General features: G+C 34.0%; 1 protein-coding gene across 6 annotated transcripts in view; it reads left to right on the plus strand.

Annotated features, from left to right (window-relative positions):
• Positions 1–20,060, plus strand: part of FER (FER tyrosine kinase) — a 462,873-nt gene that overhangs the window by 149,718 nt on the left and 293,095 nt on the right. For all 6 annotated transcript variants that reach the window (XM_036847883.1, XM_036847884.1, XM_036847879.1 and 3 more), the window contains one exon: positions 7,233–7,422. In XM_036847883.1, the coding sequence (XP_036703778.1) occupies positions 7,233–7,422 (190 nt within the window). The remainder of the gene's footprint in view (positions 1–7,232; positions 7,423–20,060) is intronic.

The following is a 20,060-nucleotide window of genomic DNA, read 5'->3' on the forward strand; positions in this document are numbered from 1 at the left end:
TTTTTTTTTTTAATTTTATTTATTTATTTATTTATTTATTTATTTATTTATTTTTGGCTGTGTTGGGTCTTCGTTTCTGTGCGAGGGCTTTCTCCAGTTGCGGCAAGTGGGGGCCACTCTTCATCGTGGTGCGCGGGCCTCTCACTATCGTGGCCTCTCTTGTTGCGGAGCACAGGCTCCAGACGCGCAGGCTCAGCAATTGTGGCTCACGGGCCCAGTCGCTCCACGGCATGTGGGATCCTCCCAGACCAGGGCTCGAACCCGTGTCCCCTGCATTGGCAGGCAGACTCTCAACCACTGCGCCACCAGGGAAGCCCTGATTATCTGTTTTATATATAGTAGTGTGTATATGTTAATCCCAAACTGCTAACTTATCCCTCCCCCCCACCTTTCCCCTTTGGTAGTCATAAGTTTGTTTTCTAAGTCTGTGAGTCTGTTTCTGTTTTGTAAATAAGTTCATTTGTATCACGTTTTTAGATTCCACATATAAGTGATATATGATATTTGTCTTTGTCTGACTTACTTCACTTAGTATGATAATCTCTAGGTCTATCCAAATTGCTGCAAATGGCATTATTTCATTCTTTTTTATGGCTGAGTGATATTCCCTTCTATGTATTTCCTAATTCTTGGCGTTAGGATAGTGTCTCAGAATGTCTAAGTGATTGTTGATATGACATAATAGATATTTAGAACTCCTGAAGAAGAATTAAAAAAGGCCTATTTCTAAAACAGATTATTTAGGAACCCAAGGTATATGAGATGATAAAAGCCTCACGTTACCACAGGAAGCAGCAGCAGCAGTGAAACTTTTTTTTTTTTGGCCGCGCTGTGCGGCCTGTGGGATCTCAATTCCCCAACCAGTGATTGAACCCGGGCCACGACATGGGTGAAAGCACTAAACCCTAACCACTAGACCACCACTAGACTGCCAGGGAACAACCAGTGATACATATTTTTAAATTAAATTTTAATGGAGATAATTACAGATTGGCATGTAGTTGTAAGAATTAATACAGAGAGATCCCATAAACCCTTTACTCAGTTCCCCTTAATGGTAGCATCTTGCAAAGCTATAATATAATATCATAATCCAGATATTAACATTGATACAGGCATGATATGGAACATTTTCATCACTGCAAGGATCACCCATTTTGTACATTTATAGCTACACTGCCTTCTATCTCCCACCCCCTCCTTAACCCCTGGCAACCATTAATCTATTTTCCATTTCTATAATTTTGTCTTTTCAAGAATGTTATATAAAATGGAATCAACCTGTATGTAACCTTTTGAGATTGTCTTTTTACATTTATCGTAATTCTCTGGAGATTCATCCAGGTACTTTCATTCCTTTTTACTCTTATGCAGTATTCCATGGCACGTGTATTAGTTTCCTAGGACTGCCATTTTGAAGTACCACAAACCGGACAGCTTAAAAAAAGACATAAATTTATTCTCTGACAGTTCTGGAGGCCAAAAGTCTGAAGTAAGGTGTTGGCAGGCTGGTTTCTTCTGGGCTCTAAGGGAGATTCTGTTCCATGCCTTTGTCCTAGCTTCTGCTGATGGCCGGCAGTTCTAGGCATTCCTTGGTTTATAGAAGCATCACTCCAATCTCCGCCTCCATCTTCATATAGTGTTCTGCCTGTGTGGTCTCTTCTCTGTATCCAGATTTTCTTCTTCTTACAAGGACATCAGTCATGGATTATGGGCCCAACCACTCCAGTATGACCTCATCTTAACTAATTACATCTGCAACAACCCTATTTCCAAAAAGGCCACATTCTGAGGTTCCTGGGGTTAGGATTTGAACATATCTTTTTAGAGGACACAATTCAACTCATGACTGTATAGATATACCATACTTTGATCATTCACCCTCTGAAGAATATCTGGTTTGTTTCTGTCTCCATATAGTTTTCTTTTTACTGTCTCCATATAGTTTTGCCTTGTACAGAATGTCACATAATTAGAATCATACATTATGTAGCCTTTTCAGATTGGCTTCTTTTGCTTAGTAATGTACATTTAAGGTTCCTCCATGTCTTTTTGGGGCCTGGTAGCTTGTTCCTTTTGAACAGTGAAAAGTATTCCATTGTCCAGATATACCACAGTTTATCCATTCATCTGCTGAAGGACATACTGGTTGCTTCCCAGTTTTGGCAATTATGAATAAAGCTGTTGTAAACATTCATGTGTGGGCTTTTATGTGGACATAAGTTTTTGACTCCTTTGGCTAAATACCAAGGAGTATGATTGCTGGATCATATGGTAAGAGTATGTTTAGTTTTGTAAGAAACTACCAAACTGTCTTCCAAAGTGACTATACCATTTTGCATTTCCACCAGTAATGAATGAGAGTTCTTGTTGCTTCACATCCTCGCCAGCATTTGGTGTTGTCAGTGTTCTGGAGTTTGGCCATTCTCATAAATGTATGATGCTATCTCATTGTTCTTTTAATTTGCATTTTTCTGATGGCATATGATGTGGAGCATTTTTTCATGTGCTTATTTGCCATCTGTATATCTTCTTCGGTAAGGTATCTGTTAAGGTCTTTGGCCCATTTTTTAATCAGTTTGTTTGTTTTCTTGTTGTTGACATTTAAGAGATCTTTGTATATTTTGGATAACAATCCTGTATCAAATGTGTCTTTTGTAAATCTTTTCTCCTAGTCTATGGATCTCGTTCTTTTTTTTTTTAATCAATTTTTAAAAATTGAAGTATAGTTGATTTACAATGTTGTGTTAATTTCTGCTGTACAGCAAAGTAATTCAGTTATACATATATATTCATTCTTTTCAAAAAATATTCTTTTCCGTTATGGTTTATCACAGGGTATTGAATACAGTTTTCTGTGCTATACAGTAGGACCTTGTTGTTTACCCATTCTATATATAAAAGCTTATATCTGCTAACCCCAAACTCCCACTCCATCCCTCTCCCAACCCCCTCCCCCTGGGAACCGCCAGTCTGTTTTCTATTTCTGTGATTCTGTTTCTGTTTCATAGATAGGTTCATTTGTGTCATATTTTAGATTCCACATATAAGTGATATCATATGGTATTTCTCTTTCTGACTTCACTTAGTATGATAATCTCTAGTTGCATCCATGTTGCTGCAAATGGCATTATTCCATTCTTTTTTATGGCTGAGTAGTATTCCATTATTTATATGTACCACATCTTCTTTATCCATTCATCTGTTGATGGACATTTTTATTGTTTCCATGTCTTGGCTATTGTGAATAGTGCAGCTATGAACGTAGGGGTGCATGTATCTTTTTGAATTACAGTTTTGTCTGGATATATGCCCAGGAGTGGGATTGCTGGATCATATGGTAATTCTATTTTTAATTTTCTGAGGAACCTCTGTACTGTTTTCCACAGTAGCTGCACCAACTTACATTCCCACCAACAGTGTAGGAGGGTTCCCTTTTCTCCATGCCCTCTCCAGCATTTGTTATTTGTAGACTTTTTAATGATGGCTGTTCTGACCAGTGTGAGGTGGTACCTCATTGTAGTTTTGATTTGCATTTCTCTGATAATTAGCAATGTTGAGCATCTTTTCATGTGCCTATTGACCATCTGTATTTTTTCTTTCGAGAAATGTGTATTTAGGTCTTCTGCCCATTTTTGGATTGGGTTGTTTGTTCTTTTTGTTGTTGAGTTGTATGAGCTGCTTATATATTTTGGAAATTCTGCCCTTGTAGGTTGCATTGTTTGCAAATATTTTCTCCCATTCTGTAGGTTGTCTTTTTGTTTTGTTTATGGTTCCCTTTGCTGTGCAAAAGCTTGTAAATTTGATTAAGTCTCCTTTGTTTATTTTTGTTTTTATTTCTGTTGCCTTGGGAGACTAACATAAGAAAACATTGGTATGATTTATGTCAGAGAATGTTTTGCCTATAATCTCTTCTAGGAGTTTTATGGTGTCTTGTCTTACATTTAAGTCTTTAAGCCATTTTGAGTCTATTTTTGTGTATGGTGAGAGGGTGTGTTCTAACATTGATTTACATGCGGCTGTCCAACTTGCCAGGACCACTTCCTGAAGAGACTGTCTTTCCCAATTGTCTTTTACTTATTGGTAACTTACTTTCAGTAGTGCATGGCACAGTTCATTAAGATATTAATACACTTTATTATGTTGAGGTAAGTTCCCTCTACGCCTGCTTTCTGGAGGGTTTTTACCACAGCCAACATCATTCTCAATGGTGAAAAACTGAAACAATTTCCTCTAAGATCAGGAACAAGACAAGGTGGTCCACTCTCACCACTATTATTCAACGTAGTTTTGGAAGTTTTAGCCACAGCAATCAGAGAAGAAAAAGAAATAGCAGGAATCCAAATTGGAAAAGAAGAAGTAAAACTTTCATTGTTTGCAGATGACATGATACTATACATAGAGAATCCTAAAGATGCTACCAGAAAACTACTACAGCTGATCAATGAATTTGGTAATGTAGCAGGATACCAAATTAATGCACAAAAATCTCTTGCCTTCCTATACACTAATGATGAAAAATCTGAAAGAGAAATTAAGGAAGCACTCTCATTCACCATTGCAACAAAAAGAATAAAATATCTAGGAATAAACCTACCTAAGGAGACAGAAGACCTGTATGCAGAAAACTATAAGACACTGATGAAGGAAATTAAAGATGATGCAAACAGATGGAGAGATATACCATGTTCTTGGATGCAAGAGTCAATATTGTGAAAATGACTATACTACCCAAAGCAATCTACAGATTCAGTGCAATCCCTATCAAACTACCAATGGCATTTTTCACAGAACTAGAACAAAAAATTGCCCAATTTGTATGGAAACACAAAAGACCCTGAATAGCCAAAGCAATCTTGAGAAAGAAAAACAGAGCTGGAGGAAGCAGGCTCCCTGACTTCAGACTCTACTACAAAGCTACAGTAATCAAGGCAGTATGGTACTGGCACAAAAACAGAATTATAGAGGAATGGAGCAGGATAGAAAGCCCAGAGATAAACCCACACACATATGGTCACCTTATCTTTGATAAAGGTGACAAGAATATACAATGGAGAAAAGACAGCCTCTTCAATAAGTGGTGCTGGAAAACTGGACAGCTACATGTAAAAGAATGAAATTAGAACACTCCCTAACCCCATACACAAAAATAAATCCAAAATGGATTAAAGACCTAAATGTAAGGCCAGAGACTATAAAACTCTTAGAGAAAAACATAGGCAGAACACTCTATGACATAAATCACAGCAAGATCCTTTTTGACCCACCTCCTAGAGAAATGGAGATAAAAACAAAAATAAACAAATGGGACCCAATGAAACTTAAAAGCTTTTGCACAGCAAAGGAAACCATAAACAAGATGAAAAGACAACCCTCAGAATGGGAGAAAATATTTGCAAATGAAGCAACTGACAAAGGATTAATCTCCAAAATTTACAAGCAGCTCATGCAGCTCAATATCAAAAAAACAAACAACCCAATCCAAAAATGGGCAGAAGACCTAAATAGACATTTCTCCAAAGAAGAGATACAGACTGCCAACAGGCACATGAAAGGATGCTCAACATCACTAATCATCAGAGAAATGCAAATCAAAACTACAATGAGGCATCACCTCACACCAGTCAGAATTGCCATCATCAATAAATCTATAAACAATATATGCTGGAGAGGGTGTGGAGAAAAGGGAACCCTCTTGCACTGTTGGTGGGAATGTAAATTGATACAACCACTATGGAGAACAGTATGGAGGTTCCTTAAAAAACTAAAAATAGAACTACCATATGACCCAGCAATCCACTACTGGGCGTATACCCTGACAAAACCATAATTCAAAAAGAGTCATGTACCACAATATTCATTGCAGCTCTATTTACAGTAGCCAGGACATGGAAGCAACCTAAGTGTCCATCAACAGATGAATGGATAAAGAAGATGTGGCACATATATACAATGGAATATTGCTCAGCCATAAAAAGAAATGAAATTGAGTTATTTGTAGTGAGGTGGATGGACCTAGAGTCTGTCATACAGAGTGAAGTAAGTCAGAAAGAGAAAAACAAATACTGTATGCTAACACATATATATGGAATCTTAAAAAAAAAAAAAGGTTCTGAAGAACCTAGGGGCAGGACAGGAATAAAGACATAGATGTAGAGAATGGACTTGAGGACACGGGGATGGGGAAGGGTAAGCTGGGACGAAGTGAGAGAGTGGCATGGACATATATACACTACCAAATATAAAACAGATAGCTAGTGGGAAGCAGCCGCATAGCACAGGGAGATCAGGTCCGTGCTTTGTGACCACCTAGAGGGATGGGATAGGGAGGGTGGGAGGGAGACTCAAGAGGGAGGGATATGGGGATATATGTATACGTATAGCTGATTCACTTTGTTATACAGCAGAAACTAACACACCATTGTAAAGCAATTATACTCCAATAAAGCTGTTAAAAAAAAAGGTATTAATACACTAAGTATGACAGCATTCCCAGAGGTATTCCTCACCTGCACTGCCTGTTTTCTTGTGGCTTTAATGTGGGTGAATTAATTTGAAATTCCTATTAGGGACAGCCTCCAAGGGCTAAAAGATCACTATAAGGTAACATGTGGCCTGTGTTGTTCTCTAATGGAGAAATGGGGAAGCCTACTGTCTTTATAATGGTGTTGTGGGGAAGATTTGGGGACTTACACTCATTCCCTTTGTCCTTATCAGAACAGCTTTCCCCAGCTCTAAAAACACACCCCTCACAATATGCACACAGCGTGGTTCCAGGCTGTCACCTTGATTTGGTTTATTTTACTCTAGGCACAGGTCTGACTTTAGCTATGTTCCATTTGAGATTTGAAATAAATTAAGATTCTCCTTCAGTCATATCAATTCATTTTAGGCTCTACACTTCTGGACCTAAGTGTCTGTACTTTGTGAGGTAGATGGTTTAACTGTAAAATGAAATGAATGCTATATATCATAATACATTTGAAAGCATCTTGAATTTGGTTTTTGCTTCTAAACATTTCCTTCCATTTTGTTAATGCTAACATTTAATAACTACTGTGATGATTCAAAATCTGTTTAGTTTCATAATTCTTATGATTCTGAATGACTCTTATAAAGAGGAAAATGAAAGAAAATAGGAGCAAAATATACATATATATATATAGTTTCCTTTAAAGTCTTTATTTCTTTAAGAAGTTGAAATAATTTATATTAAATCTGTTCTCTTTTAGTATTGTACTTCTGCTAAGCCAAAAACAGACACTTGAAGAGCTAAAACAGTCAGTCCAGCAGCTGAGATGCACTGAGGCAAAGTTTACAGCACAGAAAGAATTGCTAGAGCAAAAAGTGCAAGAAAATGATGGGAAAGAGCCGCCTCCAGTAGTAAATTATGAAGAAGATGCACGATCAGTTACATCTATGGTAAGCCAAAGAGTAATCAAATGAGAAAGTTGAAAGAGTAGTATATACGTAATAAGTGAATACCAAAAGTAATTCTGGTTGCTATAACAAATTATTACTCTTGTTAATATGCAGGTCCTATTAAACTTGTTTGTAAATGCAAAATAGACTTGTCAGTCACCTCAGGTCACCTGGAGAGCACTGTCAGGAACCACCTGTAGAGTCAAAGGAAAAAGCTCTTCTCTTGCCTTCAAAACTGAAAACAAAGACTGCAATTGTTTTTATTCCTGGGAGACAGCAGGAAGGTAGGGTGTTATTCTTAAGATAGAAATAAGGAGAAAGATATTTATTAATTTTTTTCTTATATAAGAACAGTAGAATTTATCTGAGATTGATGATATGTTTATTGTTTTCACAATACAAAACGTTGATTTTTTTAAAGACGATTTTTTCTTATAAATAGCCTTAAACTACAATAAACACATTTAAATCTAGCAACTAGAAATTCAACTTTATTTTATACAGATTTATTAACTGTTTAAGAATGCCTAGTTTAAAATTACTTTCTCTCTCTCTTCCCCTTCCTTTCTTCCTTCCTTTATCTTATGTTGGTGGTTTCTATCAGGGGGCAGTTTTGCCCCCCAGGGGTCATTTGGCCATGTCTCCAGGCATGTTTGGATTTCACAGCTGGTGGATGCTATTGCTATCTCGTGGGTAGAGGCCAGTGATGCTACTAAATACCATGCAGTGCACGTTACAGCCCATCCCTTCTTACTCCCAACAAAAACTTACTCAAACCAAAATATTAATAGTGCCAAGGTTGAAAAAACCTGAGCTGTATCCTTGGATTTTTCTGTGGGTAACTGTGTGCAGTCCATAAATAGAACTATTATATTATAGTTAATTATGCTATAGGTGATATTTTAGTAATTTTTAGTTTATGTGATTCTAAATAGTACAATTTGATTGTTAAATGGATTCAAATGTCTCCATAGGAAAAAAAGACTGCATTTGAAATGTCCAATTCTAGATAAATCTGGATATGAATAGGAAGTGTTTAAATTCGTGTGGTTATTACTATTTTTTATTAATTGAGCCATAGTGATCTATATATTACATTGTGAATCATGAATTATAATTTTTTGCTCTCCTTTACTGTCCTACCAGACAATAAACATCTTACCATGTAGACTAGGGACCCTACTGGATTAATTTTCTTGCTTCTTGATTTTTGATAACTAACATATGCATTTTTTTCAGAGGAAGTTCTGAAGGTTTATTCTTTTGCTTGGCTTTGAAACCTTAGTTAGTAAATCTTTTGTTCTCTAAGTGTGGTTTATAGTATTTCCTTGTCCCCATGTGGGTGTGGAATTGGTTACTTCATAGCCTTTTTTTAGTGGCAGATAGGTTAAAACGGGCTATCGAATTTATTTTAAGTAATTATGTATGCAGATGACTCATGTTGGCATTATTATTATAGAATAAAAGATAGTTCTTCAAGTCACTAAATGATAACATATCCCCATTTGGTAACAACAACTAAAAACTAGACTTTGGAATTTAAAATATAACAGTTCATTAATTCTTATTTCATTAAGAACTTGTAATCATTTGGAGTTTTATCTTTCATAATCATTGAAGAAAAACTTTTTCAATAAATGAATAAATAATGTTTTAGAGAGAATGTATAATTCAGTTTAAGAGGCTAAACTGCTTTCTGGTACTTTCAAACTTTCTCTTATACCCATTTATTAAATGATAATACCTTATAAACTTTTAGAAAGTGATGTCACATATTGCATTTATCCAGTTTATTTTAAATAGTTGAAATGCTATTTGTTTCTATACATCTTATCTATTCACTGAAGCAATGACTTTAGTAAGTCTTTAAGGAATTTACAAAGGAATGCTATGTGTAGTTTAAAGTAATAAAGTAACATTTTATAAATCAAACAGGACATTCCTCAGATTGATGGCAATTAATGAGTTTTTCAGTATGTTTTATAAAACAAGTAGAAATATTTGCAATTCTTAGTTCTTAAAACTAAATAATACTCCCACGTATATCAGTGAAATTTTTGCTTAATTCCATCTTTCAGTAATAATTAGAATATAACTTTTCATTTTATTCAAAAACAGTCAAAATATTAAAAGTATAAATGATTTTTCCCCAAATGACTGTTTAAGCATTGTTTTATGAATAACATTACCCAAAAAGCCTGAAATTAATGTAAGCAGTTCCATTGCTTTTTCCTCTATAAATTCCATCCTTATAAATGGTGTATCAACAAGGGAAATTTAGTTGAATATTGGAAGAATTGGAAGAACTAAAAATTAAAGCATAATATCATGGAAAATAGTAAAAACTTGGCCTAAATATTATTTAAGAGTAAGTATTAACTATTTTACATGATCCTAATTAATGGCAGTGTTAACCAAAACTCAGACTCTTTGGTGGTGAATGCTTCTGTGAAAGAGAGCCCTTAAGGAACTGTACTGCTGAGATGGGCCATGGATTGTATATTCTTATAAAAATTCCAGGGTGATTCAGATGTCAGGGTTAGAATTGTAGTCAGGCTCTTAGATGTACTGATATTTATTTTGATTTTATAATTCGATGAGAATTAAGACCCATCTATTAATTTACAGAAATCTAAAAAACTGTGGAGACAGGTAATGTAAACATCTTTGTCAGGAAAAGTCATCCTTCTAGTGTTGTCTTTTTTCACCTAAGTCTAATTTTGGCCAGAATACCAAGAAGAAAATGATATTCATAAATATTAAGTATTGCACAGTAATTCTCTTTTATCTGTGGATAAGTATGTTTCATTTATCCATTCAAGAACTATTTATTGAGCACCTACTATGTGTCGAGGATATTTCTAGATGCTTGTAATATATCAGTGAATAAAACTAATGAAGAATCTCTCTTAGAGGTTACATTCTGTGGTGAATGGCAGTTAATAAATAAGTAAATTATATATTATATTGGAAGGTGCTAAATGCCAAGGTGTAAAAACAAAGCAGGATAGGGGATTGGGGGTCTAGAGGGTCACAGGTTGGGATACAATTTTAAATGGAAGTAAAGATAAGCATCATCGAGAAAGTGACATTTTTTATATAAACAATGTTCTTTTTAATGAAAAAAATGAAATAATAGGTTAATAGTCATCACAAAATCTCTGCATGGTAGGAGTTTTTTTCTTTATCATTTTTCCTAATTTCCAAGATTTCTAAAAACAACATATGTGGCTTTAATAACTACAAAATAATAAATGTTATTAAATAAATATAATACATTCCTACCACATAAAATAAGAATAGTAAATAAAATAAAATATCTCATAGTTCTACTTACCATTCAAAGGCATCCACTTATCAATTTTTACACAAGAAAGTGACGTTTGAACAAAATCTTGAACTGGGGAGCTAGTAAACCACTCAATTTCTGGGGAAAGAGCATTCTAGTCAGAGGGTGTATTTATTGCAAAGACTATAAGGCAGGGGCAGGTCTGGACTGTCTAAGGTACAGTAAGGAGCTCTGAGTAGAGTGGAAGGTGAGAGTATAGCGAATGAGATTAGAGAAGTAATGGAAAACAGATCTCAGGACCTGTGGAACATAATTAAGGGTTATGGCTTTTCTCTGAATGAAATGGGGAGCCATTGGGTTGGGAGGTTATAACAGAAGATTGACATGCTCTGCCTTTTGAATTAAATGGATCACTGTGTTGATAATATGCTTAAGGTTAATAAGAATGGAAGATTGAGGTTGTTACAGCAACCCAGGTGATAGAAGATGACAGTTTGAGCAAGGATGGTATCACAGGAACTAACAGGAAGTGTTTAGCTTCTGGATATGTTTTGAAGGTTGAGCCCATGAGATTTCCTGTGGATTAAATGTGGGGTATGAGAGAGAGGAGTCAAGGACAACTTTAAGGTTTTGTGCAGGAGCACTAGAGGAATAGAATTTGTTTCAAGTGCATGGAAAGAGTACACATAGAGCAGTTTTGTTGAGGAAGAGCAAGATTTCAGCTTGTTTTTCCAAAAAAGAAAGAAAGAAAGGGAGGGAGGGAGGAAAGGAAGGAAGGAAGGAAGGAAGGAAGGAAGGAAAGAAAGGAAGGAAGGAAAGAAAGAAAGAAAAAGAAAGAAAGAAAAGAAAGAGAGAAAGAAAGAAAAGAAAGAAAGAGAGAAAGAAAGAAAAGAAGGAAAGAAGGAAAGAAAGAAAGAAAAGAAAAGAAAGGAAGGAAGGAAGGAAAGAAAGAAAGAAACCCCATCAGTGTAGAAATTTGGTAGTTCCAGAGGATGGTTTGGACTGGAGATATAAATTTGAGAGTTGTAGGCATCAAATGGCATTTAAAATTATTTGACTATAGAATGTCACCAAGTGAGAGAGGATAGAGAAGAAAAGAGAAACAAGGACTGAACTCTGGGGCACTGCAAGTTAGGTCTAGACAAGGAGGAATCAGGAAGAGATTAAGAAGGAATGACCAGTGAGGTAGTAGAAAATCAAGAGAATTTGGTGTCCTCGAAAAATGTTCCAAGGAAAAATGAGTTCTAGAATTTCGGACATACCCGGTTAAGGCAAAAGAAACAGTTGTATTGACTGCAGGAATTTTCTAAACTTTTTGTATCAAATTCCCAAGAGGAGAACTATAGCACGGAATGCAGTGTCTCTGGAAATACTGTTCCAATCCCTTTTCAAAGAGTGTCCTGAAGGGACCACTGTGCAATGGAAACTGTACTTTGGGAAATGATGAATTAGAAGACAGATCCTTTCTTATCCATTTGAGTTATTGACACTTAAATGTGCTGTTAATGCTGAAGACATTTGAGTTGTTTAAATGGACTATAGACCCAAGGATTATTTTATTTTATTCTTCACTTCTAGTTCTGCAGGCAGAAGAATCTGCCTTCTGGGGCAAATTAGAAGGCTAAACTCTTTGTTGGCTGCCCTATCTGGATAATGATGGAAATACCAAGATTTTCTAGTCCCTGACTAAACATTGTCTGACTTTACTCTCTCTCTCTCTCTCTCTTAATTTATTCAAAAATATCACGTTTGTTTTTAGCTATCCAGTTGTAAGAACATAAGTTTTCAACCAGTGTCTGTTGAATTGAGGAATTGAACTTCCTTTTTACTCCAGAGTAATCTAGTTATTTTCCTTTTAACAGCATGTGCTTTAGGCCAAATAATTTTTGTTGAAAGAATCTCTGTTGTATGTCAAATATATCTGGCACCATGGAATGAGTTCCTAATTTTTAAATATGTTTAGCTATCCTATAAGATAATTGCCTTTACTTTGATGTTTCTGAAATTGCACATTTTTAAGCCCTTTTACTAGACTAATACACAACATATATTTATCTTCTCTGCATATTTTATTGAGTTCTGCTTAATTGAGCAGCACTATCAATAAAATCCTGTTTTGTTACATTTTCAACCAACAAAATATCTGGTTTGTTGACTAAATATTGTCTGTATTATGATTTGATAGTAATTCATTTTACCATGATGTTCAATATATTTTCAATTTTATAGTTAGTCACTAAATTGGAATGATATCAGTTGAGATATATTGACAGCATCATTGAAGCTTTATCTGTTTTCATCATCAGGTATATTTTCTTTCTTTAAATACATAAGGTAAATGTTAATTCCAAGCCTTACTATCAAATACACTGAGAAGAGTACCAGACTAAGAATCAGGAGACCTGAATTGAGCTTTGTCTCTGCTGTGTAACTATCGTCAGGTTACTTAACCTTTCTGAGTTTTCTTTTCCATAAAAGGAGGAAATGAATGTGTACCCACCTTGCCTGACAGGATTTCTGTGACACTGAAATGAGATTATGTTGAGTATTTTATATATTAAGAAATACTGTTACAAAAAGATTCTATTTTACTTTTTTCTAATAATGTACCTTAGTTCACATATAAATTAATTTGTAGATACTTAACTGAGTTCTTAAGTATGAATTGTAGATTTTTCTGTAGGATTATCTTTTGTAATATTTCTTATTTATGAAGGCAAAACCTTAATTAATTTCTCTGAATATGTAGTACATATACGTGCACAGGTGTCTAAGTATCCTTTCCTTAGTCCCTAGTTCCCTACCTCAGAGGTAACCTTCCAGAAGCATTGTATGCAAATATAAACATAAATTTATATTATATGCTTCCTGCTCTTTTGACACAAATGGTAAAACATACAATACTGTTCTGTACCTTACTTTTTACTTAATATATTTTAAGTATCATTTTGTAACAGTGAGTATACAGTTACTTTTTTTTTCATTTATTTGTTCAACAAACAGATATTTATTGAATGTTAGGCGTCAGGTGCCATTTTAAGTTCTGGGGATACAGTAGTGAACAAAATAAACATTTTTTTTTTGTCCTCATGGACCTTTCACTCTAGTTGGAGGAGACAGACAATAAACAATCATACACACACACACACACACACACACCTACATACATATATATGTCAGGTGGTGGTAAGTTCTTTGGAGAAAAATAAAACAAGCAGGGAGAAAAAGGGTGCTGGGAGGGGTTTTCATATATATGGTGGTCAAATAAGGCTTACTGATAAAGTGATTTATACAGAGATCTGAAAGAACTAAGGGAGCAAATGATGAGATTGCCTGGGGTGAGAATATTCCAAGCAGTGGGAAAAGCAGTTGGGAGGCACTGATGCAGGAGTCTGGTTCTTGTGTTGGAACAACAAGGAAGCCAGTGTGGCTGGAACAGAGTGAGCCAGAGTAGTAGGAGATGGGGTCAGAGAAGTAGTGGGCATTTAGATCGCATAGTCACGCAGACCATTGTAAGGACTTTGATGCTAACTCTTAGAGAAATAAGACTCTGAGCAAAGAAGTGACATATTTACATTGTTTACAATTGTTTGTTATTATAAAGACAGCTGGTGAAATCCTATAATTTTACTATGTGTATAAATAGAGATTATATGTAAGATACATTTTGGAAGGTTTTGTGCAGTTTATATAGGTTTAGATTTTACTCTCAAAGTAATTTAAAGGTTTCTTAACCTGAGAACAATGTCAGTTATGGATATTAATTACTACATTAATATCGACATTAATATTTCAGTTTTATAGATTAATAAATTCTTGCTTCCAGCTTTCCTGTGACAAGAATTTTATCATGCTGAACTTTCAGTGGCTTTCTAGACCATTAAATTAATAAATTCTCCTGTAGATCTGATACTTAAAGTGTATTTAGAGGTATATGCTTTATGTATATTTGATGCATAAATTTCTAATTTATAAAACGAAGTTAGGAGATGATAATGATTACATTATAAAAAACATGTTGATTTTTCTAAATGATTCAGGTCAAGATTCCTTAACATTGCTAATCATCAAGGAAATGCCAATCAAAGCCACAATGAAATATTACCTTACACTGGTCAGAATGGCCATTATCAAAAAGACAACAAATAACAAGTGTTGACGAGGATGTGGACAAAAGGGAACCCTCTTGCACTGTTGGTGGGAATGTAAATTGGTGCAACCACTATGGAGAACAGTATGGAGGTTCCTCAAAAAATTGAAAATAGAACTACCGTACAATCCAGCAATTCCACTTCTGTTTATTTATCCAAAGGAAATGAAAACACTAACTCGAAAAGATATCTGCACCCCCATGTTCCTAGCGGCATTATTTACAATAGCCAAGATATGGAAACAACCTAAGTGTCCATCAATAGATGAATGGATAAAGATGTGAGATATATATATATATATCTATCTCATATATATGTTTACACACACACATACACACACACACACACACACACACACATGAAATCTTGCCATTTGTGACAACATGAATGGGCCCTGAGGGCATTTTGCTAAGTGAAGTAAGTCAGACAGAGAAAGACAATTACTGTATGATCTCACTTATATGTAGAATCTTAAACAAAACAAAACAGAACACAACAAAAAACAACTCATAGTTACAGAGAACAGACTGTGTTTCATTGCCGGAAGTAGGGATGGGGAATGGGTGAAATGGGTGAAGGTGGTCAAAAGGTACAAACTTCCAGTTATAAAATAAAATGAGGAGGATGTAATATACAGCATGGTGATAATAGTTAATAATACTCTATTATATATTTGAAAGTTGCTAAGAGAGTAGATCTTAAAAGTTCTCATCAGAAGAAAAGAATTTTTATAACTATGTGTGGTGATGAATGTTAACTAGACATGTTGTGGAAATCATTTCTCAGTATATACAAATATCAAATCATGATATTATGCGTCTGAAACTAATATAATGTTGTATGTCAATTATATTCAATTAAAAAAGATTCCTTTAAATATTCATTTTTCTTTGGTTCATACAAATGAAGTCATTTCACATCACAGACTAGTTAATGGATGATGCCAGAGACATTTTTGCATTAGGCCACTGTATCTTCAGTATCAGGGGGAAAGAAAACAAAATTTTAAGCTGTTTTTAACTTATATTTTAACTATCTCTGCTCATATTTATATGCATATTCAGTGAGTAAGTAAGCCAAATCAAGTATATGGTAAATGAAAGGTAACTTTTTCATTTTTATACACAAACACACACACACATATATGCATGTAATATACTACAAACCAAATGAAAAAGCTACCTTTCATTTTCATGTATATGTATATATATGTATACATATATATATTCCTAATTTGTCTTTTTAATTATGGATTTCTTAATATCTTAGCACAAGCTAACTAGCCAGGGGTTAGCTAGCTCTAAAAGGATATAATAAAAGAACAAAGTAAAGTTAGGCAAGAATTAAATATTGCTATGATTAATGCAAATTAAAAGATTAATAACTCAGATTTATTCAGTCATTTGAGATTAAACAAGTGTTTAATCATTACTACATGAATATTTTGTACCGGGGTTTTGTGGGAAGGGTGGGTCAAAGATAAAATAGATTTAGACCCTACCATAGGTTTGGTGGGGGTAGATGGAGCAAAAGTAATTGATTTAACAATTAATTTGAAAGTTGGCTGCATTTTGACTTGTATATATCCATATATTAAAATATTAGAAAAAATTTAGGTGCCTAGCAGTACGTAGATATACACTCAACAGATGTTTACAGAGGGACCGAATAGGTACAGAATTTCAAAATATCTGTTTATAGGTTATAATTGATGCCATTCAGTTTTTTTAAAAAATGGGTTAAATGTTGATGTTAGCTTCTATCAAATATTTCTCATTTTATAAATAATTGTGGCAGTGGTATTCTAACAGAGTGACAAAGTCTCCAGTAGTTACAGAGATAATGACTAATGAGTTACTGCAATAGAGTCGTCACTCTAGAGAGAGCTCCAGCTGCAGAGCCAGACTGCTTGGATTTGTATCCATGCTCTACCACTTAGGAAGTGTTAGGCAAGTTTCAGGACTTTTCCTGCCCTCATTTCCCAATGTGTAAATCAGGAATTACAGTTTTACTTACTCTTGGGTTTGTTGTAAGGAATAGTTAAGTTTACACATTTAAAGCGTGTAGAACAGTGCCTGCAACTTAGTAAACTACCATTGTCTTTTATGTAGATGATAATTGTCACAGAAATGATGATTTAATGTAAATGCTTATTTTCTGCTAGTCTTTATTCCTTAGTCTTGATATTATTTTTCATTAAGCATGAGTATTTTCTTTTAAAAATGTATCCTGTTAATTTTTAGATGATAGATAAGCATGTTTGGGATCTACTCTGTATTTGAAGTACAGACTTTCTTGGGTATCCAAGGGGGATCGGTTCCAGGAGCCCCTGCAGTAAAATGGTATGGTATTTGCATATTACCTACACACATGATGATACTTTAAATCATCTGTAGATTACTTGTAATACCTAATACAATGTAAATGGTACGTAAATAGTTGTAAATACAATGTAAATGCTATGTAAATAGTTGCCTGCACAGGGCAAATTCAACTTTTACTTTTTGGAGCTTTCTGGAATTTATTTTTCCAAATATTTCAGATCCATGGTTGGTTGGATCTGTGGATGTAGAACCTGCAGATGTGGAGGGCCGACTGTATTGTGTTCTTTAGCCATAATAGATTACAAAGTATTTTTTAAACAAAGTATCATGTAATTAATTTTACTTATATATTGCTGGCATCAATAGGATTGACCAGCTAATTTTTTAAAGAAAATTTTTAGTGTTATTAGTTTACTGTAAGCTCATTTTTTTCTTCTACTACACTATTAAAGTTTGTGTTTAAAATTTTGCACAAAGCAATTTTTATAAAAATGTAACTCATAATCACATTTTTTAATGACAGTTTTCTTTTAGTTTGAGTGAAAAAAAAATTCCTAAATGGCATTATATTTTATAATTATTCATTCCTAAAATAACATTTTTCTTTTAAGTTTGCAATTATGGAAAACTCAATTAACAGCTTTTAATACTTATATTGCCTTTTAAAAATAACTCTCTTTGTTGTCAGTTTATGCCATACCATTATTTATTCATTCTGTCAGTTGAAACTAGTTTTTCTTTATACCTCATTGATTCCCTTCTCTCAGTATTATTTAAAGGCTCTCTTTTTACCAGCAGGGCAGGGTGGAGAAAATGTGGAAACTTGAGTCAAATTGTCATGAGTTTCATTACCTTTAAGTAAATTTTTACCCCGCTAAACCTCAGTTTCTTCATCTGTGAAATGTGGTTAGTAATATGCACCTCAGAGGATTGTTATTAGGACTAAATGAGTGATGCAAAGGCAAAGGCACATTATAGAGCCCAGACATAGGAAGGTGCTTAGTACGCATTTGGTTTTTGTCCCCTTCTTTCTTTTCCCTCTCCTCTCCATTTCTCTTTTTCCTCCTTTCTTCTGTCTCTTGCACCTTTGTCCCCATTTCTCCTCTTCCTTCCTCTGCCTTCTTATTAAACACAATTAACCAACTTCTATGAATATCTATTGTGTGCCATGGATGGAGACATCCTGGAGTGAAAGAGAGTCTGTACTCAAAAATCTACATTCAGCAGGCAGGAAGTTGCAATAAATAATTGATTAACAAGAAAACATCGGAGTTAAGTGCTGTGATGAAATTGATCATTAATATTCCTCAGGCTTTAGCCTTCAGCCCTTGGCTTTCAATCCTTTTCTTTTCTTTGTGTTCATGTTATCTGTGGGCTTTTTTCCTTCTGTCATGACTTAAACATCAACTGATGATCCCCAAATCTACATGTCCAAGGAAATTAGGAATACTGGAACACCACTCAAGATAAACATAAAAAATGAGAGAAGAGAAGTTAAGTGACTTATGCAAATTCACACAAAAAACGTTAAATGTAATACAAATTTTAATTTAACAACAATTTCATTATTATTCACACACCAATTAGATTTTCTTTTTGTGTTTTTTTTTTTTTGGATTAACTGTTAACTGATAGACATAGTATTAACTGACATTCATTCTATGTTAATTAAAAGTTAAAAAAACCTTTGGACTTTTTTATTGTAGTTTAATGCAGATACATTATTTGAAAAGACAGGGGAGAGATCTAATCATCTGAAGAGAAAAAAGATTTTTACATACATGTCTAATTTGTCATAATAATTGTGAATAATAAAATTGCTAAAAATTTCTATTGATAATGAATACAGTTCTTCCTTTTCTCCCATAATATAGTTTTGTTTTTGCGTACCCATTAAAAATAAATCAATAAAAAGCAACTACTTGGCATATAAACCATTGCATAACGTGTTCAGGACATTCTTTTAAAAATTATCTAATTTTCTTCAACCTAAGAAAAGTATTTCAGCCTCTGCAATTTATTTGCTAATTCCTCTATTAAATTGAATAGTATTTGTCTTAAAATTTATGTGTGAGTATGTTATCTTTTGACTTGAATTGAAAGTAGACAATTGGCCTTTCATGTAGTGAAGGATTCATATATTTTTATCTCTAAAGTCTTTTGTCGTAAATTTTGAAAGTTATTTTTATGACATATCAATTTCTTTAATTTAATTGAAAGGTTTAATAAAGAGAATATGTGAATATTATGATTTATTGCTTCATTTGGTACCTAATGAAAGAATTTTAAGTCCTAATAAATTTTCTCTTTTATTATAGTGTTCTGAAGAAAATTATTTCTCAGTATTAATATTTAAAAGATTAAGACTCAACTGTTAATTTTTAAAATCATTGGTTTAGTTTGAAAATCCCAGACAAATGATAAGATCTCGGACTAAGGAAAGATTTTCTCTGTCAGAATGTATCTAGAGATCTTTTAGAGTAGAGGCTAATTCTTCCAGATAAGTTCTCAAAATTGCTTAAAAATCATTGAATCCTTGGAAGGAGAAATAACTCAATCAGAAAGAAATCATTTATACTTCTACTGTGTATTTAACTATGTGTTAGATGTTACAAAGGCCTACAAGAGAATATAAACAAACTCAGATCCTTTTATCTGCCTTCATTTTGAAATTTGAATGAATGCTATCATACTGATGTTAGAAACATAACATTTGAACAACTAGAAGTACATTATTAAAACAGCATAGTTAGGAAACAAGAATATACAGATAGATTAATAGAATACTAGTCCAAAGAAGCCTATATATGTTCTTAATATGAGTATAAGGCTATTTTAAGGAAAACAAAAGATTAAAAGATTATTCAGTTTATA

This window comes from Balaenoptera musculus, chromosome 3 (genome assembly GCF_009873245.2).
Source record: "Balaenoptera musculus isolate JJ_BM4_2016_0621 chromosome 3, mBalMus1.pri.v3, whole genome shotgun sequence".
NCBI lineage: Eukaryota > Metazoa > Chordata > Mammalia > Artiodactyla > Balaenopteridae > Balaenoptera > Balaenoptera musculus.